We start from the raw sequence: 24,251 nt of genomic DNA, 5'->3' as shown, positions 1-24,251 counted from the left end.
GATTGTGTGGTGGTTGGAGAATATATATCATTTTGACACTTTTATATTTACTAACCTCCTATTTTGTTGGCAATCCTTATTTAAGATTTTATTACGAGTATATATGGTGTGTCAAAATATTTGTAAAAGTCAAAATTTAGTATTAGACTTGTCTCACATCCTCTTCATAAGCCATCCAAGCTTGATCTAAATACTTTAAAGGTTACTAAGTCATTCATTATCAATTGATTTTGAGTTAGATGTTTTAACATAATATCAAAATTAAATCTTAAGTTATCTCTAGTGGTTTAAGTCTCTGATCAAGTCTAGTTTTTCACCTCTTATTTCTCAATCACTTCCACATCATCTTCACAAGTTACTCAAACTTGATCTAAATATTTAGAAGCTATTTCACTCATTTTCAATTAATTTTGAGTTAAATGCTTGAAGATTTAGAAAGCCGTCATCAAAACCCATTTCTAATGCAAAATATAGTTTTAGAAATTATGATAACCAACTGGACAAATTTTATGTCTTACAAGGAGAGGTTAGTGATATTCTACATATATTTATTGATGATACTGGTCTTTCCGTACCCACACAAAAAAATAAAAAAATAAAAATAAAGATACCAGTCTTTCTTGGGCCACTCTGAACATTAATTTCTGTCCTTTTGCCGTCTTTTGACCTTTACCCAAGTCTTCGATCTTGATATGGGTTCATTTTGGTCATTAATTTTTAAGGCTTCATGTGTTTCAATGTAAAATATTCTATAAAAAAAAAATGTTTTTCTTGTAAATTAATTTTATATATAAAAAAAATTAAGTTTTATTTGTTGGCATTTGATTGACATTTGAAATAAAAACATTTTATTATTTAAAAGAGAAATTTAAATTTAATAAAGTGTCATTTATGACTTTTTAGCAAATTAAAATATTTATTTGAAAAGACTAAATGTGTTAGAAAGGTAGTGAACAAGAGTCAACTTTGTAAAAATTGATTTAGGAAAGTTTAAATGGTAAGTTATTTTTGAGAAAATAATGCAAACATATTTTTTTTTTAAAAATGTTTTACTTGATTTTGTTCAACCAAATAACGGAAAATGAGTAAAATATTTTTGCGTCAATAAACGGAGCCTTAGTGTCTTTTAATGGATTATTGGGAAAATTATTTTAAAAATTAGGATTGGTCCCTTATAATAAAATAAATTTTTTAATTTTATCAATTTAAATTTTAATATTTTAATACTCTTTTTTCATCAATTTTACTGAAAGAAAATAAGCAAATCGTATAAATTGAAAACAAATCAAAATATTGGGATTTAAATTGATAACATTAAAAATTTAGAGTTTATTTTGTTATAATGGTCAAATTTTTTTAATAATTTCTTTTAAATTATTTATATAAAAATTCAAGTTAATGTTGAGTATAATCAAACATTCAATCCTACCTTATAAACTAACTTGATGAAATAATCCATTCATCTATTACAACAAAAATCATGTCGAAGTGGCTTACCGTGCTCTGCACTGCCCTTGTGTGGTGTTGCTATTTCTGCAGTATCCCTGCTGCCACTTCTACGGCAAATAATGAGACAGATAGAGTTGCATTGCTCGCCTTCAAGGCTGCAATTGTTGAAGACCCATTTGGTGCCCTCTCTTCCTGGAATCATTCACTCCACTTCTGTCTCTGGAACGGCATTTTGTGTAGTCGCCGACATCCTGATAGAGTTATTGGGCTAAACCTAGCGTCCCAAGGCCTGGTTGGATTGCTCTCACCTCATATAGGAAACCTCTCCTTTCTCAAAAGTATCATTCTTCACAACAATAGCTTCCACGGCCCAATCCCACAGGAGATGGGTCGCTTGTTTCGGCTACAAACAATAGAATTCAGCTACAATTTGTTGGGCGGTGGAATACCCAACAACCTTTCTCGCTGCTCAAGACTTGAATGGCTCAACTTCACCCACAACAACCTAACCGGAAACATTCCCGCCGAGTTTGGCTATTTATCAAGGCTTCGAACATTAGCCTTGAATACAAACAAGCTTTCAGGTACAATCCCTCCTTTCATTGGAAACCTCTCATCTCTTTCCATTCTCTCTTTAGGGGAATGTAATTTGCATGGGAAGATTCCGGCGGAAATTGCTAGGCTTCAAGGCCTGATAGGTGTCTGGTTAAGGTGGAATAACCTATTTGGCAAGGTTCCATCTGGCCTTTACAATATCTCCAACATCATTTTGTTGTCAGTAAGTTTTAACCAACTTGAAGGAAATATTCCTCCTGATATAGGCTCCACACTTCCTAATCTTAAGTTTCTTTATTTTTCGAGAAATTTGTTTACTGGAACACTTCCTACTTCACTGTCAAACGCTTCAGAACTTGAAGATATATTCTTCGGTGCAAACGATTTCAGCGGAACAATGCCGAGAGATATTGGAAAACTTCTGGGTCTTCGAAGGATAGTTGTTTATCAAAATCAGTTGCAGGATGACCTCACTTTTATTTCGTCTCTAACAAATTGCACCAGTCTAAAAGCTATTATTGCACGTAACAATCTTTTTAGAGGATCATTGCCTGACTCCATAGCTAATCTCTCCACGTATCTTGGCTGGATAGATATGAGGTTTAATCAAATACATGGAAGCATTCCTTCGGGCATCGGGAACCTCCTCAACCTCACTCTCTTATCTATGGCACTAAACAATCTTGTTGGCCCTATTCCTTCCTCCATCGGCGGACTTCATAAGCTGCAAGTTCTGATGCTAGACCGGAACAAATTCACGGAAGTTCCATCTTCGATTGGTAATTTGACTTCGTTGATTACTCTCAACTTGGGAGAAAACAACATCCATGGAGGCATACCTCCCACTTTGGGCAATTGTCATAGCTTGTTGGAATTAGACCTTTATAAAAATAATTTCAATGGTTCAATACCCCTTGAAATTATGAGTCTCTCCTCCATTTCAACATCCCTCACGTTAGATCACAATGCACTAACCGGTTTTCTTCCATCAGAAATCGGGTTTTTGAAAAACCTTGCAAACATGGATGTGTCCTATAATAAATTATCAGGACCCATACCAAACACTCTAAGCAATTGTTTGAGTCTGGAATGGCTTCACTTGGAGGCTAATTCATTCGAGGGAGAGATACCCCAAAGTTTAAGATTGATAAGGGGTTTAAGAGTATTGGATCTTTCGCATAACAATTTGTCGGGGCTGATCCCAAGTTATCTAGGTGAGCTTCAACTAGATATGTTGAATTTGTCTTTTAATATGCTACATGGACAAGTTCCCATACAAGGAGTGTTTCAAAATTCAAGTGCAATTTCAATTGTTGGAAATAATGAGCTATGTGGAGGTATTGCAAAATTAGACCTTCCTCCTTGTCCCTCATTCAAATCAAGCAAGAATAAGCTTTCTCACAGGACGAAAATGATTCTACTGGTGGTTGGTCTTGTGATATTTTTATCTTTGTTTGTTAGCTTCTTCATATTTCTTCAACGGCATCATTTTTCAAAAAAGAAGGCCTCTTCCACTCCATCAATCAAACATCAATTTTTGAGGGTTTCTTATGCAGAGCTTCTCAAAGCCACCAATGGATTCTCAGAAGCTAATTTAATTGGTGTTGGGAGCTATGCTTCAGTTTTCAAAGGGATTCTTGATCAAGTTCAGATGGTTGTGGCAGTGAAAGTGCTCAATCTTCAGACCAGAGGAGCTTCTAAGAGCTTCATGTCAGAATGCAAGGCACTAAGAGCCATAAGGCACCGAAATCTATTGAAAATTTTGACCATTTGTTCCAGTGTGGATTTCCATGGTAATGAATTCAAAGCTCTGGTATATGAATTTATGGCCAATGGAAACTTGGGCAATTGGTTGCATCAAGTCGGAGTTGGAGACCATGAGCAGCTAGAAGAACGTAGAAATCTTAAACTAATCCAAAGGCTAGACATTTCTACTGATATTGCCTCTGCATTACAATATCTTCATTGTGGTTGTGAGTCGACAATTATTCATGGTGATCTAAAGCCAAGTAATGTTCTTTTGGATGATGAGATGATGGCTCATATTGGAGATTTTGGGTTAGCAAAAATTATTTCTACTGTTTCAAGTGATGTGGCACAAGTTCAAAGCAATTCAGTTGCGATAAGGGGAACCATAGGCTATGTTGCTCCAGGTACGAAATCTTTTCAATTTCCTCGGAGTAGAAAAACAGAAAAACAGAACTTGCAATAGGAAAAGTAATAATATATATACACACACTTGCATATATATACACCTTGCATGGTAGAGTAATTTCAGCATAAACAACCATACAAAGAACCATGGCTTTCTACAAAATAGTGGTCTCCTACATATTTGTAAGCATTGCTTTTATACAGATTCCGTGCCATTTTTGAATGCTCCAAATGAGTGCTTCCACCTCCTCACTATTAAGAAACCAAGTGCTAAGTTTATTTTTGTTAATGTGGGCATGCTTAATCTCAGTGTAAATATTGCCATTCAATTTCAAGTTTACTTTGTTTAATGTGGCCATGCTTGAACTTGGCTGTAGAATACCTTAGTTAAACCTCTATGCTGCCTTTGTTTTTTATTTTTTTTAACTCTTCCTTCTGTAATTCTAGTATGAAATTTTACTCTAATCAAAATAGTCCTGGTATCTAAAGAAGTAATACACCAGTTTGCAAACAAAACATTTTCCAAAATCTTACTCAATGCTTGGAAACTTGTATAGTTGATTCTGACAGAACTGTCCATCCAAGACTTATTTTTGTTTGCCTCAATAACATTACAATTTACTATGTCGTTTTGAACAATAAACTTGCTCAGTCACTTGCACACAAACAAAAATATTGAAGTAATCCAGAAGCTGTTAACTAATGTAAGGGGAACCATAGGCTAGGCTATGTTGCTCCAGGTACAAAATCTTTTCAATTTCCTTGGAGTAGAAAAACTAAACTTGCAATAGGAAAAGTAACAATATATACTCACACATACCCATATATATATACTACAAGAATTTACACTTTCAGCGACAAAATTTTTAGTCGCCAAAAGTCTTTAGCGACTGAATATTTTGGTCACAAGAGTAGTCGCTGAAGCATTGCCGGGAAGATAATTGGGGACTAAAATTATTTTAGTCGCCAAAAGTAATGCAATGCCGACTATTTTTTTCATCGCCAAAAGTATTGAAAAAAAAATTAAATATAACCTTTTTAGCAACTAAAAATATTTTTCGTGAAAAACGTTGCTTATATTTAGCTACTAAAGATTTAGTCGCCAAAATTTTTTTTGGTTTCTCCTATTATTTTTGTAGTTACTACATATATTAGTCGCGTGTTTTAGCTACTAAACGTTAAATCGCCTAAAGTGTCACAGTTTTTGCTACTAAAATTGTAGTCGGCAAAAGTGTTTTTCTTGTTCATCAAAATTTTTTTGGCTACAAAATATTTTAGTCGCCAAATGTTAGATTGTTTTTGGCTACTAACATCTTAGTTGCCTAAAGTCTGGTTTTCTTTTTGCCTACCAATTTTTTAGTCGCTAAAAGGATGACTTTTTGGGCTCCTAAGCTTTTAGTAGCTAAATAGTTTGTGTTTTGCCTACTAAATATTTAGTTGGCAAATGTTTTTTTGTTTTTTCGGCTACAAAATATTTTAGTCGCCAAATGGAAATTATGTTTTCTATTTTAGTCGTCTAATGTCTGCTTTTTGTCGGCACTACTAAGCTTTGTAGTCGCCATAATTGTTTTCCAAAATTTGTTATTAAGTTTTAGCTACTAACATTTTAATCACTAAAATATGTACTTCCCATTTGAGTACGAATTGTTTAGTCGCCAAAAAAATGATCTTATGTTTTATCAGAAAATTGCAATTTATCCACAACCGGTCTATATTCTGTGCAACCTGTAGTATGTATATAAACAAAACAACACATATTTTATCAATCATTCTCCAATATAAAATTATCAATCATTCCACAATCCATATTACTTCCAACCATCCAAAATTGAATAACTTTAAATGTATATACTTCATACAAACCAACTATTGTCCAAACTAAAATTATAATTCCATACAAAATCCAACCCTCCATATACAAAAAATCTATTTAGTACCATGCAATATGGCCATTTGGCTTGATACAAATTACAATCGTAAACTGTACCACGACAAAAGGTAATCTATATGCCACGCTAGCAACTATCAGTTGGATTACAAAAGTTATATGTATCAATAATGCTAAACTACACAAAAGCAGAGGAACACATAAACAAAAATGTTTACTATCCACAAGTTCACGCCAAAAGCCATCTACAAAAAATAAAAAAACAATTGCACCCATTACAAAATATTAATTGATTCAGACATAGGAAAAAGATTGTAATAATATGCATTTAAGGTAGAACAATCTATAAAAACCTTTTTTTGAAATACAATCATATGTATGTATCATGAAAGATTTATTCCAAACCTGATTTCAATTTACAAGAAATACAATTTTTAAGAGCATACCTCTTCATAAAATAAATTTTTATGAGTACAATGCTTTGGTTGTAAATTTATTTTAACTCTTCTTCATTCTCATTTTCCTAATCAAAGTAAAATGAATGAGTAATCTACGGGGTTATCTCCATAACCATATCATGCTTTCTTAATACGTTTACCACCCAAATGACCACCATATATGATGAAACAATGGCATCATTTGCAATGAAAAAGTTGAACATTTATTAGATGTTAACTCTCCCTATTTCGATTAAGTTCTAGGCGTTTACGGCTCTAACTCCAACCTACGTGTGATAATGACATTCCGACAGTTGTCACAGGTCCTATATGTCATGGGGAATCTGGTCGTGACATCCCTATGGTGGTTTCGAGGCTGTTTTGTATTTTCACTCTCTTAACGCCCTTTTTTTGTTATGTTTAATGCGTTTTCAACTCTAACTCCCAACCTACACGTGCTAATTGCATTATGTCTGTTTTCACAAGTCCTATTTGTCACGGGAAGGTGTCCGTGACATCCGTACGGTGATTCGGGGGCTGTTTCGCATTTTCACCCCCTTAACGCCATTTTTCGGTTAAGTTTAATACGTTTTCAGCTCTAACACCCAGCCTACATGTACTAATTACATTCCGTCTATTATCACAGGTCCTATTTGTCACGGGGAAGGTGTCCGCAACATCCGTACAGTGGTTCTGGGGCTGTTTCGCTTTTTCAATCCCTTAACGCCCTTTTCGGTTAAGTTTAATGTGGTTTCGGCTCTAACCCCCAACTTACAGGTGCTAATTATATTTCGTCTATTGTCGCAGGTCCTATTAGTCACGGGGAAGGTGTCCGTGACATCCGTACGGTGGTTCGAGAACTGTTTTGCATTTTCGCCCCCCTTAATGCTTTTTTTCGGTTAAGGTTAATGCGTTTTCGGCTCTAACTCCCAACCTACACGTGCTAATTACATTCTTTCTATTGTCACAGGTCCTATTTGTCACAGGGAAGGTGTCCTTGACATCCGTACGGTGATTTGGGGGTTGTTTCACATTTTCACTTACTTAACGCCCTTTTTCGGTTAAGTTTAATGCGTTTTCAACTCTAACTCTCAACCTACACGTGCTAATTACATTCCGTCTATTGTCACAGGTCCTATTTGTCACGAGAAAGGTGTATATGACATCCGTATGGTGGTTCCAGGGCTGTTTCGTTATTTCAATCCCTTAACGCCCTTTTTCGGTTAAGTTTAATGCGTTTTCAGCTCTAACTCCCAACCTACAAGTGATAATTACATTCTGTTTGTTGTCACAGGTCCTATTTGTCATGGGGAAGGTGTCTGTGACATCCGTACGGTGGTTCCAGGGTTGTTTCACTTTTTCGATCCCTTAACACCCTTTTCCAATTAAGTTTAATGCGTTTTCGGCTCTAACTCCCAACCTGCACATGCTAATTACATTCCGTCTGTTGTCACCGGTCTTATTAGTCACGGGGAATGTGTCCGTAACATCCATACAGTGGTTCGAGGGTTGTTTCGCATTTTCACCCCTTAACGCCCTTTTTCGGTTAAGGTTAATGCGTTTTCGGCTCTAACTCCCAACCTACACGTTCTAATTACATTCTGTCTATTGTCACAGGTCTTATTTGTCATGGGAAAGGTGGCGGTGACATCCGCACGGTGGTTCAGGGAATGTTTCTCATTTTCGGCCCCTTAACACCCCTTTTTCGGTTAAGTTTAATGCGTTTTCAGCTCTAACTCCCAACCTACACGTGCTAATTACATTCCATCTGTTGTCACATGTCCTATATGCTATGGGAAAGGTGGTCATAACATCCGTATGGTGGTTCCGAGGCTGTTTTGTTTATTCGCTTCTTTAACGCCCTTTTTTTATTAAGTTTAATGCATTTTCGGCTCTAACTCCCAACCTACACGTGCGAATTACATTTCGTCTATTGTCACGGGTCCTATTAGTCATGGGGAAGCTGGCTGTGACATCCATACGGTTGTTTGGGGGCTATTTTGCATTTTTGCCACCCGAACACCCTTTTCTAATTACGTGTAAGGCGTTTTCGACTCTAACTCCCAACCTACATGTGCTAATTACGTCCAGTTTGTCCCCAGGGGTCCTATTTGTCATGAGGAAGCTGCCCGTAACATCCGTACAGTGGTTCGAGGCCTATTTGGCTTTTTTGCCCCCTAATGGCTCGTTTTTGCCTTTTTTCTCACATTTTTGTTTACAATTCTTTAACTGTACATCCTATTGACGCACCTCTTGTTCTCACAAGTTTGTTTAATGTACAGCGAGGTGCCGATGATGGTCTTTGGGTAGATCGGTAGCTGTTTTGCATTTATGCCCCTCAGGGGCTCGTTTTTGCCTCTTAGGGGCTCGTTTTTGCCTTTTTTCTCACATTTTTTCTCTAATTCTTTAATTGTGCGTCCTATCAATGCACCACTTGCTCTCACAAATTTGATTAATCTAGAGTGAGATGTTCATGATGCTCTTCAAGTAGATTGGCAGATGTTTTTCATCTAATATTTCTTTTGCTTCTTTCAGTAAAAAAATTTATACACATTCTAATCCAAAAAGACATGTGAATAGTTAAAAACGGATCAATAAGTTCAATATTCCCACCAAACAGTAAATGGAGTCCCAAGAATGTGTCCACTAGACAGGAAAGCTAATTGAACCCGTAATCTCTTCACAAATCTCAACATAAATTCTGCAGCATGTGCTCACTGAGTTCAATGACATTGCATGTAACGCCCCAATTTCTAGCCCAAATGATAATAGAACAATCATGGCTCTTTCAAGGAAAACCGAATATAAATCTCCAAACTTACATTACATGATACAATAGTTCTTCATGCAACAATACATTAATCCAACAACAAGTAAATAAACAAATAAATACCCCCAAGGGGTTTACAAGTTTTCAAGGCTTGAGCCTGGTTACACAAAACGGTTATTCAAACCCACACAAGCACAACCCTTGGCTTACACACAGAGTCACAGCAAAATGAGAGTCTCGTACTCTCAGCACACATTTCCTCGCCTCTAGTTAAGCAGCATCACCACATCTTTTCTTGCACAAAAATCTCGTAGGGTGAGCATAAAGCCCAGTAGGAAATCCTTAACAAAGTATATACATTTTATACAAGTCTTAAGAGACAAAATGCACATGCCATGCTATGCACTTTGAAAGAAAATCACATCTTCATCTTTGAAAACCATCATGCTCAATGATGTCATGCAATTTCAATTCTTCAAAACTTAACAATTCATTTCAAGCGCGGTAAATACGACTCCGGTAATCCCTAGGTTGGTGTCTGCAAGTAGACTACACAAGTACTATCAATTTGTCATTTTTACCAGCATTGACTAGAAGGCTCGACACCTATAATCTATCATTTTTACCAGTATTAACTGGAAGGCTCGACATCTATTCAATTTCATCTACACCACCTGTCAAGATTTACCACCGTATTTATCCCAAAACCAATTTATAGAAACTTGTTTCTCAACATTTTTTTCTCAATGTAAGTTTTCGAATCAACTTTCAAAGTTTAATGTAGTCAAATGAATTGATATGCCAATAACATAAGATGAATATAAATACTTTTATTCTAATTCATCATCCAAGGAATAACACAATTCCCTATTCTCAAGTATCCTTAACAATTAGTCATTTCAAGACTATTTTAACGTTTTGAACAATAATTTTCAAAATAAACAACAATTCTCATATTTCCTGAAATTCATCATTTATATAAATATAAATAAGAAATTTTCCAAACATCCATTTATTTTGACACACAAAATATAACAATATCATTTATGAATTTTCAGTCTCTTTAAAAAAAAAATCTCCAAATTCTAGGTTTTCTCACCAAAACTATACAACTCAAATCTTTTGAAAGAAAACTTTCCAAAATTATCTTTTCTTCAATCAACGAAGATCAAAACCCATAAGATCATTTTAAAAGAACAAGAGACAAACCCACTTTCATAATCACTCAACTTCTTGAATTGACAATCAACTTTCAAAGCTATTGAATGATGATTTTGAAAATCATCTAGATCTTGCAGAAATATATATATAACTCTAAGAAAATCCCTAGCTCAAGTTTTGAAGAAGAAATAAGATGAAACCCCCAAAATCAACGGTGTCCAAACTCGATCTTCACGGCACATAACGAAGCCCTCGAGAAGCTAACCAACTTTGATGAAGAACTTAGGTCTAAATCCCAAAGGATTTGAAGAAATCAAAGATCTAGTGAGGTTTTTGGTAGGGAATGTAGAAAGAAGGGAGAGGGAATGTTTTTAGAGAGAGAGATATATATAAAAGTGATTCAACTTCAGCCCAAAGAGAGAAGAAAAGGGAAAAAATTTCGGATCTCACCAACCCACCGCTCCTCACTCCCGTACCTGCCTTTTTAGCAGTGTGCAAGCTGCTCTCCCCTGAAATCTGCACGTGCGGCTTGCTCTCCCACTTGAGCGGAAAAGAAACTTCTTGACCCCCGCCAGGGCGCTGCCCTTGGACCCGTCAAGGGGTGCTGCCTCCTGGACCCCCTCGAGCTAACCGGGTAGCTCGACCCCCGACATACTCAGCGAAGTGGCAAAACTAGGATCGCTACATTGCACAAGAGGCACATACATAAATCATTTATCAAAAATCAATTCAAAACACACTCCACACAATACTAAGATCGAATTAAATGATGGGATTAAAGGAACAACTTGCATTAATCCAATTCAACTCCATTTTATTGTTTGTAAAACGTCACGAAAAGAACTACTCAAAGGTTCTTCGACGGAACATAAACTGTTCATATTCCCATATGCCTACATATGAAACACAACAACAAAGAAGAGCTAACAGGATTATTACATACCAGAACCACACCCAACAGAGCCCAGCACATCTCCAAAGAGACACCTTGTAGCATACAAAAGTCCCTGCACCAGAGGAATTGTAACAATTGAACTACAATCCATAGAGTGATCCCTATTTCCTTACTCTTGTACAGAATGATAAAACATGTTAACTACCAAACTCTCATGTTGACACCAAGCAAATGGCAGATTAAGTTAGTTAATCTACGTTAGTTACAAGATCATAATGTGATTCCCATTTACTTAGTTACAAGATCATATTGTGATTCCCTTTTACCTTGAGTGAGATGGGGCAAATAACCCCAAGTACAAGCAGATGTAAAGTAAGATTGTCCTATTTTCAACCATCTATCTTTTCTGCCTACTTTTGTCATTTTCAAATTCATTATGTCCTTTTAACCTATTCCACCCCCAACCTACTCTTTTTGGCAAAATTCTCTTTAATTCCCCTGTAATTTTTGTCTTGAGCACTCTATGCCATGAAATTTAAATAAATGCAAAACACTCGTGGTTTTGGCAGAGCAAACTTACCATTTCGAAGTTCTCCAACCAAAATAATTGTTGTTTGGGTGCCACAAAGTGACATTTTTGGTGACTAAATTTTTTTAGTCTCCAAAAGTAGTCGCCAAAGGTGCAAATTCTTGTAGTGACTATGTGTTATAAAGGATACAACTAACACATCACAATCTCTCATGCTTTATCCTACGTGGTTTTCCACTAGTTATTTTACACCACCTATATGAGGGAACAAGATTTCACAAATAACATCACTGATGAAAGTTAGAACACCCATTGACATGGCCAGGTAAGGTCAAATAACTTTTGAATTTTAATCACTTACAGAAGGCACAATTAGGATTTTAATGATTTTTGAATGATTTCAGTTTCAAAGAAGAACACTGACAACTAATTTTGATTAGCTATGTGCACTAAAGTTTGCCTAAACACTAGTAAAAGTTGATTCGCTTCAAGTTGAAGGCACCCGGGGGGAGGGGGGGCTGTTCTGGGCAAGAACAAGGTCAGCTGACATCTACAAATTACTACACAAATTTAAAATTCAAACACAATATAAACAACAAGATGACGGGACTTATTTACTAATTATTATACTTGCACCAAAGATTCTACTACAAAAAAAATCCAAATTAAATGTGTGCCTCTTGCTTTTTCTCCATCACCAACCTCCCAATCTAACACCAAAAGCCAACAATTCCCAACCCCCTTCATTCCAAATATCTATCTACCCAAATTCAACCTCACAACAATCACTTTTCTACTGCCCCTTAATTCCAAGAGTGAATCCCTTAGCTATACTGTGCTCAAAACTATTTAAGGCTCCGTTTGGATAGATGTGGATTTGAAATACATGGATTTTGACATTAATTATTCAAGAAGAATTACTCAAATTTAGTTTTGACATTAATCGTAATTTAAGATCTAAAGTAGAATAATGTAAATTATGTTTTCTAACTGTAAATTTTCCTTTGTCTCTAATTCTTTATTTTGTTTACACACACACACAAACACAAACTAACTGTTCAAATTAAAATATAATCTGCTTGCCATTCACAATAGCCAAACCAAATGCTTCTAAGGTAAAGAAAGATTTTTACACATCTCAACAATTAAACAGAACTCTACAACTTCTGACTCTAATTCATTTTCTTTTGTACAAGATTTTACTAGATTAATAAACAAAATTATAATATTTTCAAAATAGGTAAGATGATTCACTTACCTCATCTTCGCTTATAAGATCTAGTTTCCTCCTCAGGTACTTTTGGATAAAAGAAACAGGTACATTCCCATCCCTATTACAGAACAAATGCACGAATTTCTTCAGCCAATTAGTGTCCAACCTCGGTAACAAAAGCAACCCATTAAAGTTCTTAAATAGATAATTTTTGTAAAAGTACTGGCAGAAACACTAGTTCCTAAGAAGAGAACCAAATTCATATGCTTGAGCGGTCCCATCCCAGTTGAAATCAAATTCTATCTTGACGGGAACGAGGTTCAAACAAGATTTTGACTCTGAACCACATAATTGGGGTTTTAGAGCTGCAATATTGCCCCGGTAAAAGTTTCCTGCAACCAATGGCTTAATATATACATGTGTGTGTGTATATATATATACAGTAGCTAAAATTTACCTTTGATGATGAAATTGTCAATGCCACTTGAAGGAGAGGATTCTGATGATGAAATTGTCAACCTCAAAATTTGGATTTTCTTATGAAAGAACTAGAGATTGTTTACATTTTCTAGGAAAATATGGTGGAAAAAAATAATTATTTAAATTAAATACCATACCTTTCCCATAGCAGCACCAAAAAGTGTAATGGAAAATGATTTGGGCTGTAGTCTACGAGTCTTGTGGAAAATCATTTTTGACACTCAAATTTTTTCCATATCATTCCAAATCATTTCCAACAAAATTTACCAGAAGCTGTTGCAGTAAAAATCAATCAAATACAACCAGTGTTTCAGAATAGAACCCTATACACACACACCACACACACACACCACACATATACACACACACACACATACATATATATATATATTCTTGATTTCATTAATTAATCCAGCCGAAAGGGGGTCATAGAGAGGGAAATAAGGGGTTTTGCAGAGGGGTTTGGGAAGAGGGTTTCACCTGGTGGTAAGGGAGTTGCAGAGAGAGGGAAAGGAAGGGAAAGAAGAGATAGATTGAGAAGGATACATACAATGATGAAGAAAAGAGCTACAAGCAAAGATGTGAATGAGGGAGGAGCCGCCGATCGAGCTTCCGTGGGTGATGGATCTTAGGCAATGGTGACCAACAAGGAGGTGAAATAGAGAAACGGGGACAGAGAGAGACACAGAGAGAGAGACCGAGGTCAATAAACCCAGAGACAGAGAGAGAAAGACAGACCGAGAGTGAGTGAGAAAGAGACAGACCGAGAGTAAGAGAGAACCTAGGAGGATGCAGCGGTGGTCATTGTGATTTGCGGCGGCGGCAGTGGTGGTGGTGGTCTACACTGAGGTGAGGTTGGGTGAGGTTTGGTGCTGACAGAATCTAAGTGTGAGAGAGAGCACCAGATGTGTAAAAATAAACAGGCGCTAACATTTATTTATTTCCCTCTAAAATTTCATTCAATCTTTAGTGAAAAAACTACGAATTTGTCGGCAAATAGTGGGGTTTTAACGGCGACCAAACCATTAGTCGCCAAAAGTGAATATTGGTCGACTAAGTTCCTGGTAGCCAAAGACTAACAGTAAATATGTCTGTTTTGGGTTGGAAACAAAATACATATATAATTAATAACAATTCGCTAATTACTTTTTAATCCCTCAAAAATTTGAAATCGTCCTCCAAATATTTTAGTTTTTTAGTGACTAAAATATTATTTTGTCGCTGAAAATATACTTTTGGTCGCCAAAGATAAAAAATAATTCTTTTCTTTTCATTCGGCTACTAAACAATTTTAGTAGCTAAAACTAACTATACGGCTACTAAAATATTATTTTGTCGCTGAAAATATACTTTTCGCAGTTTGGTCGTCAAATATAAAAAATAAATTTTTTTTTTTTCATTCGGCTACTAAACAATTTTAATAGCCAAAACTAGCTATATGGCTACTAAAATTTTTTTAGTCGCCAATTGTGATATTTTTAGCGACTAAATTTTTTTTAGTCGCCAATAATCAATATTCCTCGACTAAAAAAAATTAGTAGCTAAATATTTGACTTTTGCCGACTAATATTATTTTTGGCTGCCAATTCCACAATTTTTGGCAACTAAATTTTTTTTAGTTGCCAAAAGTGATCGCCAAAAGTGCATTTTGTTGTAGTGTATATACACCTTGCATGGTAGTATAATTTTAGGATAAACAACCATACAAAAAACCATTTCTTTCTACAAAATAGTGGGCTCCTACATAATTTTAAGCATTGTTTTTATACAGATTCCATGCCAATTTTGAATGCTCCAAATGTGTGCTTCCACCTCCTCACTATTAAGAAACCAAGATTGCCACTCAGTTTCAAGTTTACTTTGTTTAATGTGGCCATGATTGAACTTGGCTATGGAATGCCTGAGTTAAACCTCTATGCTGCCTCTGTCTTCTCCTTTTTTTTTTTTTTTTTTTTTAACCTCTTCGATCTATAACATTATAGTATGAAATTTTACTCCGATCAAAATAGTCTGTGGTATGGTATCTAAAGAATTAATATACTAGTTTGCAAACAAGCCATTTTCCAAAATCTTACTCAATGCTTTAAAACTTGAATAGTTGATTCTGATGGAAATTTCCATCGAAGCCTCATTTTTGTTTGCTTCAAGAAAATTACAATTATCTATGTAGCTTACACAGTCACTCGCACATATAAACAAAAATATTGTTATTGAGAGATAAAATTAAGGCCATCATACCACATTTTCTATTGGGATTAAAACTATATCAACAAACTATAGACTCACTTCTGTTCAAAAAAAAAAAAAAAACTATAGACTCACTTTTCACACTAACATTAGAAACAATATGCAGAGTATGGCATGGGTGACCTGGCTTCCACACTAGGGGATGTATATAGCTTTGGGATTCTTTTATTGGAGATATTTACAGGTAAGAAACCAACTGACGAAATGTTTAAGGATCATCTAAATCTTCATAACTTCGTTAAAAATGCTTTGCCTGATCGAGTGATGGAGATTGTGGATCCCTTTATTCTATTGGAGCATAACAGAAGAAGTTGGATTAAAGACTGCATAGTTTCCATTTTGAGAATTGGGATTGTATGTTCAATGGAATCACCAACAAATCGAATGGAAATGGGGAGTGTTATTAGCCAATTGCGTGAGATCAAAAATACATACATGAATGAAGGGTTGAACCAAGACTAGGAAGTTGGAAGAGATTTTACAACATAAAAGGCAAAGGTGTGTACCATATCTTCTTGACCCATGCATATCAAAATGAAAAATGTTATACGCAAACAGATTTTTTACTTGATTTTCTTACCACTAGATACAAAAACATTGAGTTCCATGTAAATTTATTTATATTATGAGCCCTACTAAATTTGTGACTTGTTGTAAGAAAATCTGATGAGAAATTCATTTATGTATAGCATTACTCTAACAAATTGCATCTTTCCCTCTTTTGAAATATCTCAATTTCATTTTCTCATTTTTCTTTTCTTTTTGATTGGCTCTCATTTTCATTTCCTTCTTCTTCTTCTTTTTTGTAATTCCTTTAATTTTTTTTTTTTTTTGAATGTTTTGTTTTGTAGCAAGTGGACCAAAGCATGTTTAATCTTTTGCTGATCAAGGTTACGTCCAAGGTCCTCAATTATCATTTTGTTGGTGATGGTGGCTTTGTGCTATTGTTGCCTCATTGATGAGTGTTCACATGATCGTTCATCATCTTCATCAGCTTTATTCTAGCACTTGAATAAATAATTGTCACTTTTTTCATTTGTTTAGATTGTATTATATAAAAAATGTGTTTATGTGAGATATTTCCAACTAAGATTGTGTGCTAGAATTACCATTTATCCTTTTTTAAAATTATCAGTTTGTTGTATCTTTTCCTTTGAATTGCATGTGCATATAGTTCCTGCTCTTTAGTCATTGTCAAATTGTTGTTCAAAATTGACGTTTATGTTCCGTTTGTTTTTGCAGAAAGTGTTATCTATAGAAAATGTTTTACTATATTTGGTTGTGACTTTGAAATTGATAGGTTAGAAGAGAGATCAAATTGATTTGTTTGGATCTTTGTTTGTGTTTGGGGATAAAAGATTGTTTTCTTAGATTGTGGGAAGGTGGTTATAGACAAAGTGAGCACAAAAGGGAATACTACCTTATATCTCTGTAGATTCAATTGAGCTCAGCCACACCTGCAATATCTTTCTCCACCATTTTCAACACCACCAACACCCTCCAATTCCAAATTCCTCGAACGTTCACCATAATCTGCTGCGTCTGCCACCGGAATCCCTTATCCGAAGTAGCCTGATGCGAGGCCGAGTGAGACACAGTTCTTAAACCCTAGAGAGACAAAGTTGTTGTAATACTTGTTGTTAAACCATAAAGAGAGGGAAAAGTAAATAAATAAATAAATAAAATGATATAATTTTATATTTTTTTGAATCCTAACTAAAAAATAATAATTTATAATCAAACATCATACGAGAGATAATTAAAAATCTCATCAGTCATAACTAAAATATTGTCATAATTAAATTAAAAAAATTAATTATAACTAAAAAAAATGACATAACTAAGAGGGCGTGTAATACACCTCTTTAAATGGTGCGTGTAGTAAAATTTTCCAAACAAATGGACAATTACAAGATATTGTAACATTACACCAATTTATGTATATGTTGGGTAATCACATTTGGGAAATGGGGTGTGAAAAATCTGAAATCCCCGAGATATTGATTTATGATTATATATCAATTTTAACTAGTAAATAGTAATTCCAATCAAAGACAAATCGACATAACGATTTTACGTAGAAAAACCACAATTGGAACGCCTCCAATTGTGATAAAAAACCATAGGCAAAAGCCATAAAACAATCCACTAAGAATACATAAAGGAATTATACAAGTGTACTCTCAATTATCTAGGGAATCCAAGCCCAAATCGAATCGACCCCTATGTGCCTCTTCTAGTCCCGTCTTCACCTCAGAATTGTCTTGTCCAACATTGAATCCACAGCACCGATATCGAATCCACGATGATGAGCCACTTCAGAATACACCAAAGCTTCAGACCCAAATTCCACGGAATCCACCAAAGAACATCTCTTTTCTGTATTGAATAAATAAAACAACCCCCTTTGATATAATCTACTCAATTCATGATATAAACTCTTACAGATATCAAAAGAAACAAGCAAAGAAACTCCAAATAAAAACTCTAATACCTAAGAAAAAGATCTGGAAGCCGTACCCTAGAAACTGAATTAATCGCAAATTTATAGAAAACAGAATTGCGATCTCCGCAGAACATGGATCTACGCTTGAGCGCAGGAAGTGCCGTTTGAGCACAAAAACACAACTCTTAGTACTTTTGCAGACAGTTCAAACTTCTGGAACCAAAGATTCTTCGCTCGATCCCTAACATAGTCAGCGAAGTGGCAAACATGATAGGATTAAGATCTCACACTCCTCTGCAAGGCACAATTCGGGTTGGATTCGCATCTAAATACTCATAGCCTCACTGAAATAAAAGAACAAATAAAATTACAACTGAAAGGAGTTTTGTCAAATGGGCTTGCCAATAACAAAAACCTAACAGGGTGGTTGCACTGATGTGCGGTGGGCCCATTTCAAGTTCATTTTAATGATTCAAATTATTCATATTTAGAATATATCAAGTAAAACATGTCTATAAAAAAATCAAGTCAATTGGACATCATTAACTATTTTATCGAATTGCATATCTATAAAAATAAATGACAATTGTGATTTAAAGTATAAAATGAATACAAATGTAAGGAAATGAAAGGGTTAACGGTATCTCATTAACTTGATTTTTTTACAAGTAAGTTCTATCCAATTTACTCTAAAATATGAATCGTTTGGATTATCGAAACAAGCTCCAAAATTAGCCCATATTGCCCCCACAATAATGGTTGCTATGTGTAGACACCCTATTTTTGACCGCCCTTAAAACTTGGGTGCCACTGATTGATCACTCAATGATGAATGTGTACGTTTGTCAAATGCTTGATTTCCTCAGTAGGAAACCTCAGTTTCACTTACAAACCTTGTGTTTTGTTTTGGATCAAAACAATAGTTTTTCAAGCCTGTTTACCCAAGGACCTGCAAACCCACTAGTGTGGCCTGCCGCCCACTTGTGCAAATTTTCAAATCTTTTTGTCAATTGTACCAGCTATCTCCACAGGTGCATGCACTGCACCAGCTATGTCTGTATAGATATTTCCGAGATAGTCTCATATATTTCTATATTTAGATAACTCCCTCTCATTTTTTTGGGGTGAGAAAAATTGGAAAAGCAAAAGGTTTTGGAAATTATTTCTCTCTCTCTCTTGCAATTTACATAACCTTTGCCTAGACACTCTAAACCAAATCTTGAGGGTTCCTTGCTGAGGTGCTTAAGCTTGCATTTTAGCACCTGAGAGTGTGAATTTGGTGGTTTGTAATTCAAAGGGTCATTCCTCTTCAAGAGGTATAAATCCTAGCTCTTTTGTACCATCTTTTTCCTATCTTTTATTGTTGTTTTTGAGTTGTTTATTACCTGTATTTTTGGGCTAAAACTTGTGGTTTAAAGCCATTAAAGGCACAGGGGTGGATCACCCTTCTTTGTACCTTGTTTCATAGGCTTTTACCCTTTTGTTTCCCACCTTTTCATTATCTTTTTTTTTTTTAGCTTTTTACCACTGAATTTCAGAGTTTTTCAGAGGCTAAAAATCATATTTTGAAGTCCCAAAAATGGAGGTGGTAGCCTCCCCTCCTTGTGTTTGTTTACTAGCTTAATTGCTCCATGTTTTTCGCTTATTGTTTTAGTTGTTTTTACTATAATTCTAGCACTTTTGAGCTAATTTAGGACTGTTTTTTATGTGTTAGTTTCATTTATGCTTTGTATTGCATGCTTGTAGTGTAATAGTCCTCATAGGTTTGATGGTTTAGGCTTTAGCCAACAACCTATTTGAGTTGATAGCATTTATTTTATATTTTTCATACTTGTGATCATCTTTAATCATCTTTGCACCTCTCTTATTTCTTGGCTCCTTTTGTTACCTTGAAAGTTGTTTCAAACCAATTACTTGTTTAAGCTTGAGATAGAGGTTTTGTGCTTAATGGTTTAATCCCTTTAGGGGTTCATTACCAATGGCATGACATCTCTCTCATGTCCAAAACAACCCTTTGTTTGATGCTTCTTTCCATTAGTGGACTTAAAACTCATTATTGGAATTAATGAACTAATGAATGAAAAGGTAATGTAAAAGAGGGTTAATAAAAGTGGGTTTAAAAGAGGTAACAAGATAATAATTTGGTGTTCAAGCGGACGTTAATTGAACACATGGAGACTTGAGTCATTTCATACTTGTTAGTGATGAAATGGTTCAAGTTTCCATGGTCAACACTTCTCTTGATCGAATCATGATAGGGAGGAGGTTTGTGAGTCTTTTATTGTCCATTTATTAAAATTGTATCCCTTGGTTCATAAGTCATCACGCAATGAAGTTACGTCGATTGATGGCTTGCGAATCGAGCTTATCACTCCTTTGAGCTGTTTAATGATAAGGAGGGGTAGAGTGTACAAACATTCCATGAGGATGCACTGTTTGCGCTTTGTTTGCTCTCTGTTACAGCAAGAAAGAACCAACATTAGTGGCCAGCCGGCTAGCCACTACTTCTGGGCTGCCGGCCACTTTTGTCAACCAGGAAGTGTACTATTTTAGTAGAGCAGAGCAAAGCAAAAGTTGAGGTAGAAAGGCATTGTAATTTTCTAACTGTATAACAGAGGCATTTCGGTAACAAAACGGAGAGCATTTTGGGTAAAAATCCACATCCATGCATGAACCATCCCTCGATTCTCGGGATCCGTTGAGATAAATGTTGTACTATTAGTAGGTTGTACTTAAAGTTGTGAACTTTTAACTAACATAGTTAAATTAGTTAGAGTAGCTAGTTATGTGTTGTAATTATTTAATTAGCTAGAATAGTTAATTAATTTGTAGTGTTGTAATAATTAGCCAGTATAGTGAGTTATTTTATTTGGTTTGTAATAGTTAGTTTATTAGGTAATTAATTAGTTAGGCTATTTATTCGGACCTTCCTACGTGAGGGCAAACTTGTAATAATGTGTATGTCTTCCAACCCTACGTCTTTCTCCCTTTTATTTATTTGCTTACGATGGATAGCTTAGAACATCATGTTTCTTTTAGCATTTCCCATGTTTGCATATTCATTTGTCTTGCATGAATCAAGGCTCGGTTCATCATTCTAACGAGTATTGTCATTTATTACTTCGTTGAATACGCGTTTAAACCGCATGCTATCAAATTGATTAACATGTCATAATTACTAGCTGAACCTATTAATTGCATATTGCATGTGTTGCATTAGGCATCTTTCATTAGTTATGATCATGCATTTTTCTAATTAGTTTCTCTTTTGGCTCGCCTCGGGAATTGGAGTAAGCTTTTATTGCTTTAGCATATCGCATGCGTGTGATTGTTGTCATGTCAAGCATGATTACCATGAGGCTAATTGCTTAAATGATAAACTGTTTGAATTCCTGTGGATGAAGGCTAATTGCTTAAACTGGAGTAGTTTGACCAAAGTACATATGAGTTCACTTTTTCAAATGGCACATTCAAAACAATTTTCAAAAACAAACTGAAAATCGAAGTGTTCCAATTTTTCCAAATTAGTCTATACTTATGTGCAACAAATAGTAAAGTTAGCCTAATAATCGGAACAAGAGTATATAAGGTAAATAAGAATCACATCATGATTAGTAGAGGCCGAACTTCGACCGGGCGAGTGGGGTGCTCAATTCATGACATTCCCCTCTCGTACCTAAGTTCTTGAGCCGAGACACTCTTGTTGATGACGGATAAGTGGCCTTTGACATGAGTCCTGGGTTTCCTAAATTTCTCAAAAATATTTAGGTGGCGACTCTGTATCTGGTAATATAGTCCATTTTTGACATTTTGATTCAAAATCGATTTTTCAAAAGATTTGTCAGATTTGGACTCATTAGTGTTTATCTATTTCACATTGCACTTGTAAAATCAGATTTAGAACCACGGAAGTTCAAACTGTGGGGTTAGTCGTCTCCAAAAGGAGCACGAAAAGTCGAGCCACTCTATGCCCCCGCACAATAGCCACCCATCTCCTCACATTTGTGGGTTAGATTATCATAAATGTCATAATTTAGAACTCTTTTGGTAACACCATAAATAAGTTGGCTTTGTTTGGGATGTACCTTTTTGACTAAAATAGTCAATAAAGATAAAAATAAAAAAAATGCTAAAATAGTTAATAAGACAAATTGCCACACCATAATTCTTTTATTTTTCTCTTACAACCATCAAATCAATTACAAAAAAAAATATTAAAAATCATCCTAAACACAACTTTTTTTAGACAAGCTAAAATAGCCAAATAGTCAAAGAGTTAAGCTAAAAAAGCCCATCTTAAACGAGGATTACTTATTTTTATCGCATCATCTATCTAATTTGCTTCATGTCTTTTTGTAATAAGTAAAAAAATGAACTCATAAGTTGTATCCAAAACAGCCCTTAATCTTATAAAAGTCATAACTAAGGATAAAAAAATAATGAGTAATAATCGAATAAATAATACTATATGCACAAATTAGTGTACTAACTAGTGTATTAATTGATGATGTGACATAATTTAAGAGATTTTGAGATTTGTAATGTGATTAATGAGTGGGGTCAATAATAATATCATAACTAGTGTTGCTACACTAGTTAGTACACTAATTGGTGTATATAGCACCACCGTAATCAAATACTACTTAGAGTATAACCAAAGAGTTCTTCGATCATAATCAAAATAATGTCATAATTAATATCTCAATGAGTCATAACTAACACAACAATAGATTATAATCGGGCAAATTACTTGGAAGTCCTATTTAAAAGAGGATAAGTCTATTTAGTCCCACAATCTTTTGAATACTTTGAAAAGTCCACTACGTATTTTTCTTCTTCATTCTTCTCTGTGTATTTGTTTTTCTTTACCTCTTTCTCTTTATGATTTCCGGTGATCGGCAACCATGCCTTATTTCTTTTCTTTCTTTTTCTAATATATAGTCACTGTTGACCGACGACCATCATTGCTTGGCGTTCACTGGCAACCACCGACCATCGACTTCTTACTTCACCCCCACTGACGGCAAAAGAGACGAGTTTTCGGCGAAGAAAATGATATACTCAGATAAGCATTTTGATGGCCAGTAACTGAAGTTACCTACGGCCAATTCTTGAACAAATTACTAAACGCGAGCGCAAAAATAATATTTAAGTAAGGATACCAAAATAATCATTGGAGCTTCTATTTAATTAAATTGTCAGAGTTAAACTATGTCTACAAGTGTTTTGTGCCTACCCCACGTGCTGGCCTTGACATGTCACTTGAAAATGGCAAGCAACTATAAGCACATGGCTGAGTGAGAAATATTATACTAAGAGCATAATGGCATAAAATTCACCATGGATAATTATGGGGCTAAACAGAGCTTGATATTAAAATACAGAATATATAATACGGAAATTATTTGACATATAATACAGAAATTACGTAAATAATTATAACTACGGTACAAAACAGAACAGGGGTCACCGAAGTGACAATCAGAACAGAGGTCAATGGGTCCATGACAAATAGAAGACTACAAAATAGCCAAACAGGAGTAAATGGTTATTTAAGTTCCTCAAAGTATGGGACTCCCGTGTGGTACTTATAAAATAATTACTCAAAACACATTTTCATAAACAGTTATATCCATGGGTTTTTCTTATTATATAAAATAAGGTTCATAAAATAAATAATATAATTAAAATATAATTACATAAAATAAATTATGATAACTCAAAATATTCGTAAAACATATTATGGTGACTCAAGATATAACATAACTCACCTTAAAATTAATTCCAACTTTTACCTTTCGCTCACTGCGATCCACTAAATATTCCGAACTAAACTCAAAGTTATATATAAAACAAAACAATTAGGGAGAGAGAGAGAGAGACTAGAGTGGTTGGAATTGGTGATGATGATTTGCACACCGACACATCTATATATATGTTGAGAAAGACGTGGGCCGCAAGATAGTGTGGTGGGTACGCAAGTTTGTTGTATAAAAAATGTTGTATTTTTAGTATATTTTGGTTCAG

The 24,251-nt window shown here is 35.0% G+C and overlaps 1 protein-coding gene across 1 annotated transcript; it reads left to right on the top strand.

Annotated features, from left to right (window-relative positions):
• Nucleotides 1–1,476: 1,476 nt before the first annotated feature.
• LOC114264515 (putative receptor-like protein kinase At3g47110) lies at nt 1,477–16,480 on the top strand. Its single transcript, XM_082873123.1, has 2 exons — nt 1,477–4,157; nt 15,885–16,480. The coding sequence occupies exons 1-2, from the start codon at nt 1,481–1,483 to the stop codon at nt 16,238–16,240; spliced, it is 3,033 nt and encodes a 1,010-aa protein (XP_082729249.1). The 5' UTR covers nt 1,477–1,480; the 3' UTR covers nt 16,241–16,480.
• The last annotated feature ends 7,771 nt before the right edge of the window (nt 16,481–24,251 follow it).

This window comes from Camellia sinensis, chromosome 6 (genome assembly GCF_055761805.1).
Source record: "Camellia sinensis isolate YWXY chromosome 6, ASM5576180v1, whole genome shotgun sequence".
Classification (NCBI taxonomy): Eukaryota; Viridiplantae; Streptophyta; class Magnoliopsida; order Ericales; family Theaceae; genus Camellia; species Camellia sinensis.
Note: the sequence above shows the minus strand (reverse complement) of the source record. Positions and strands in the feature narration are given on the sequence as shown.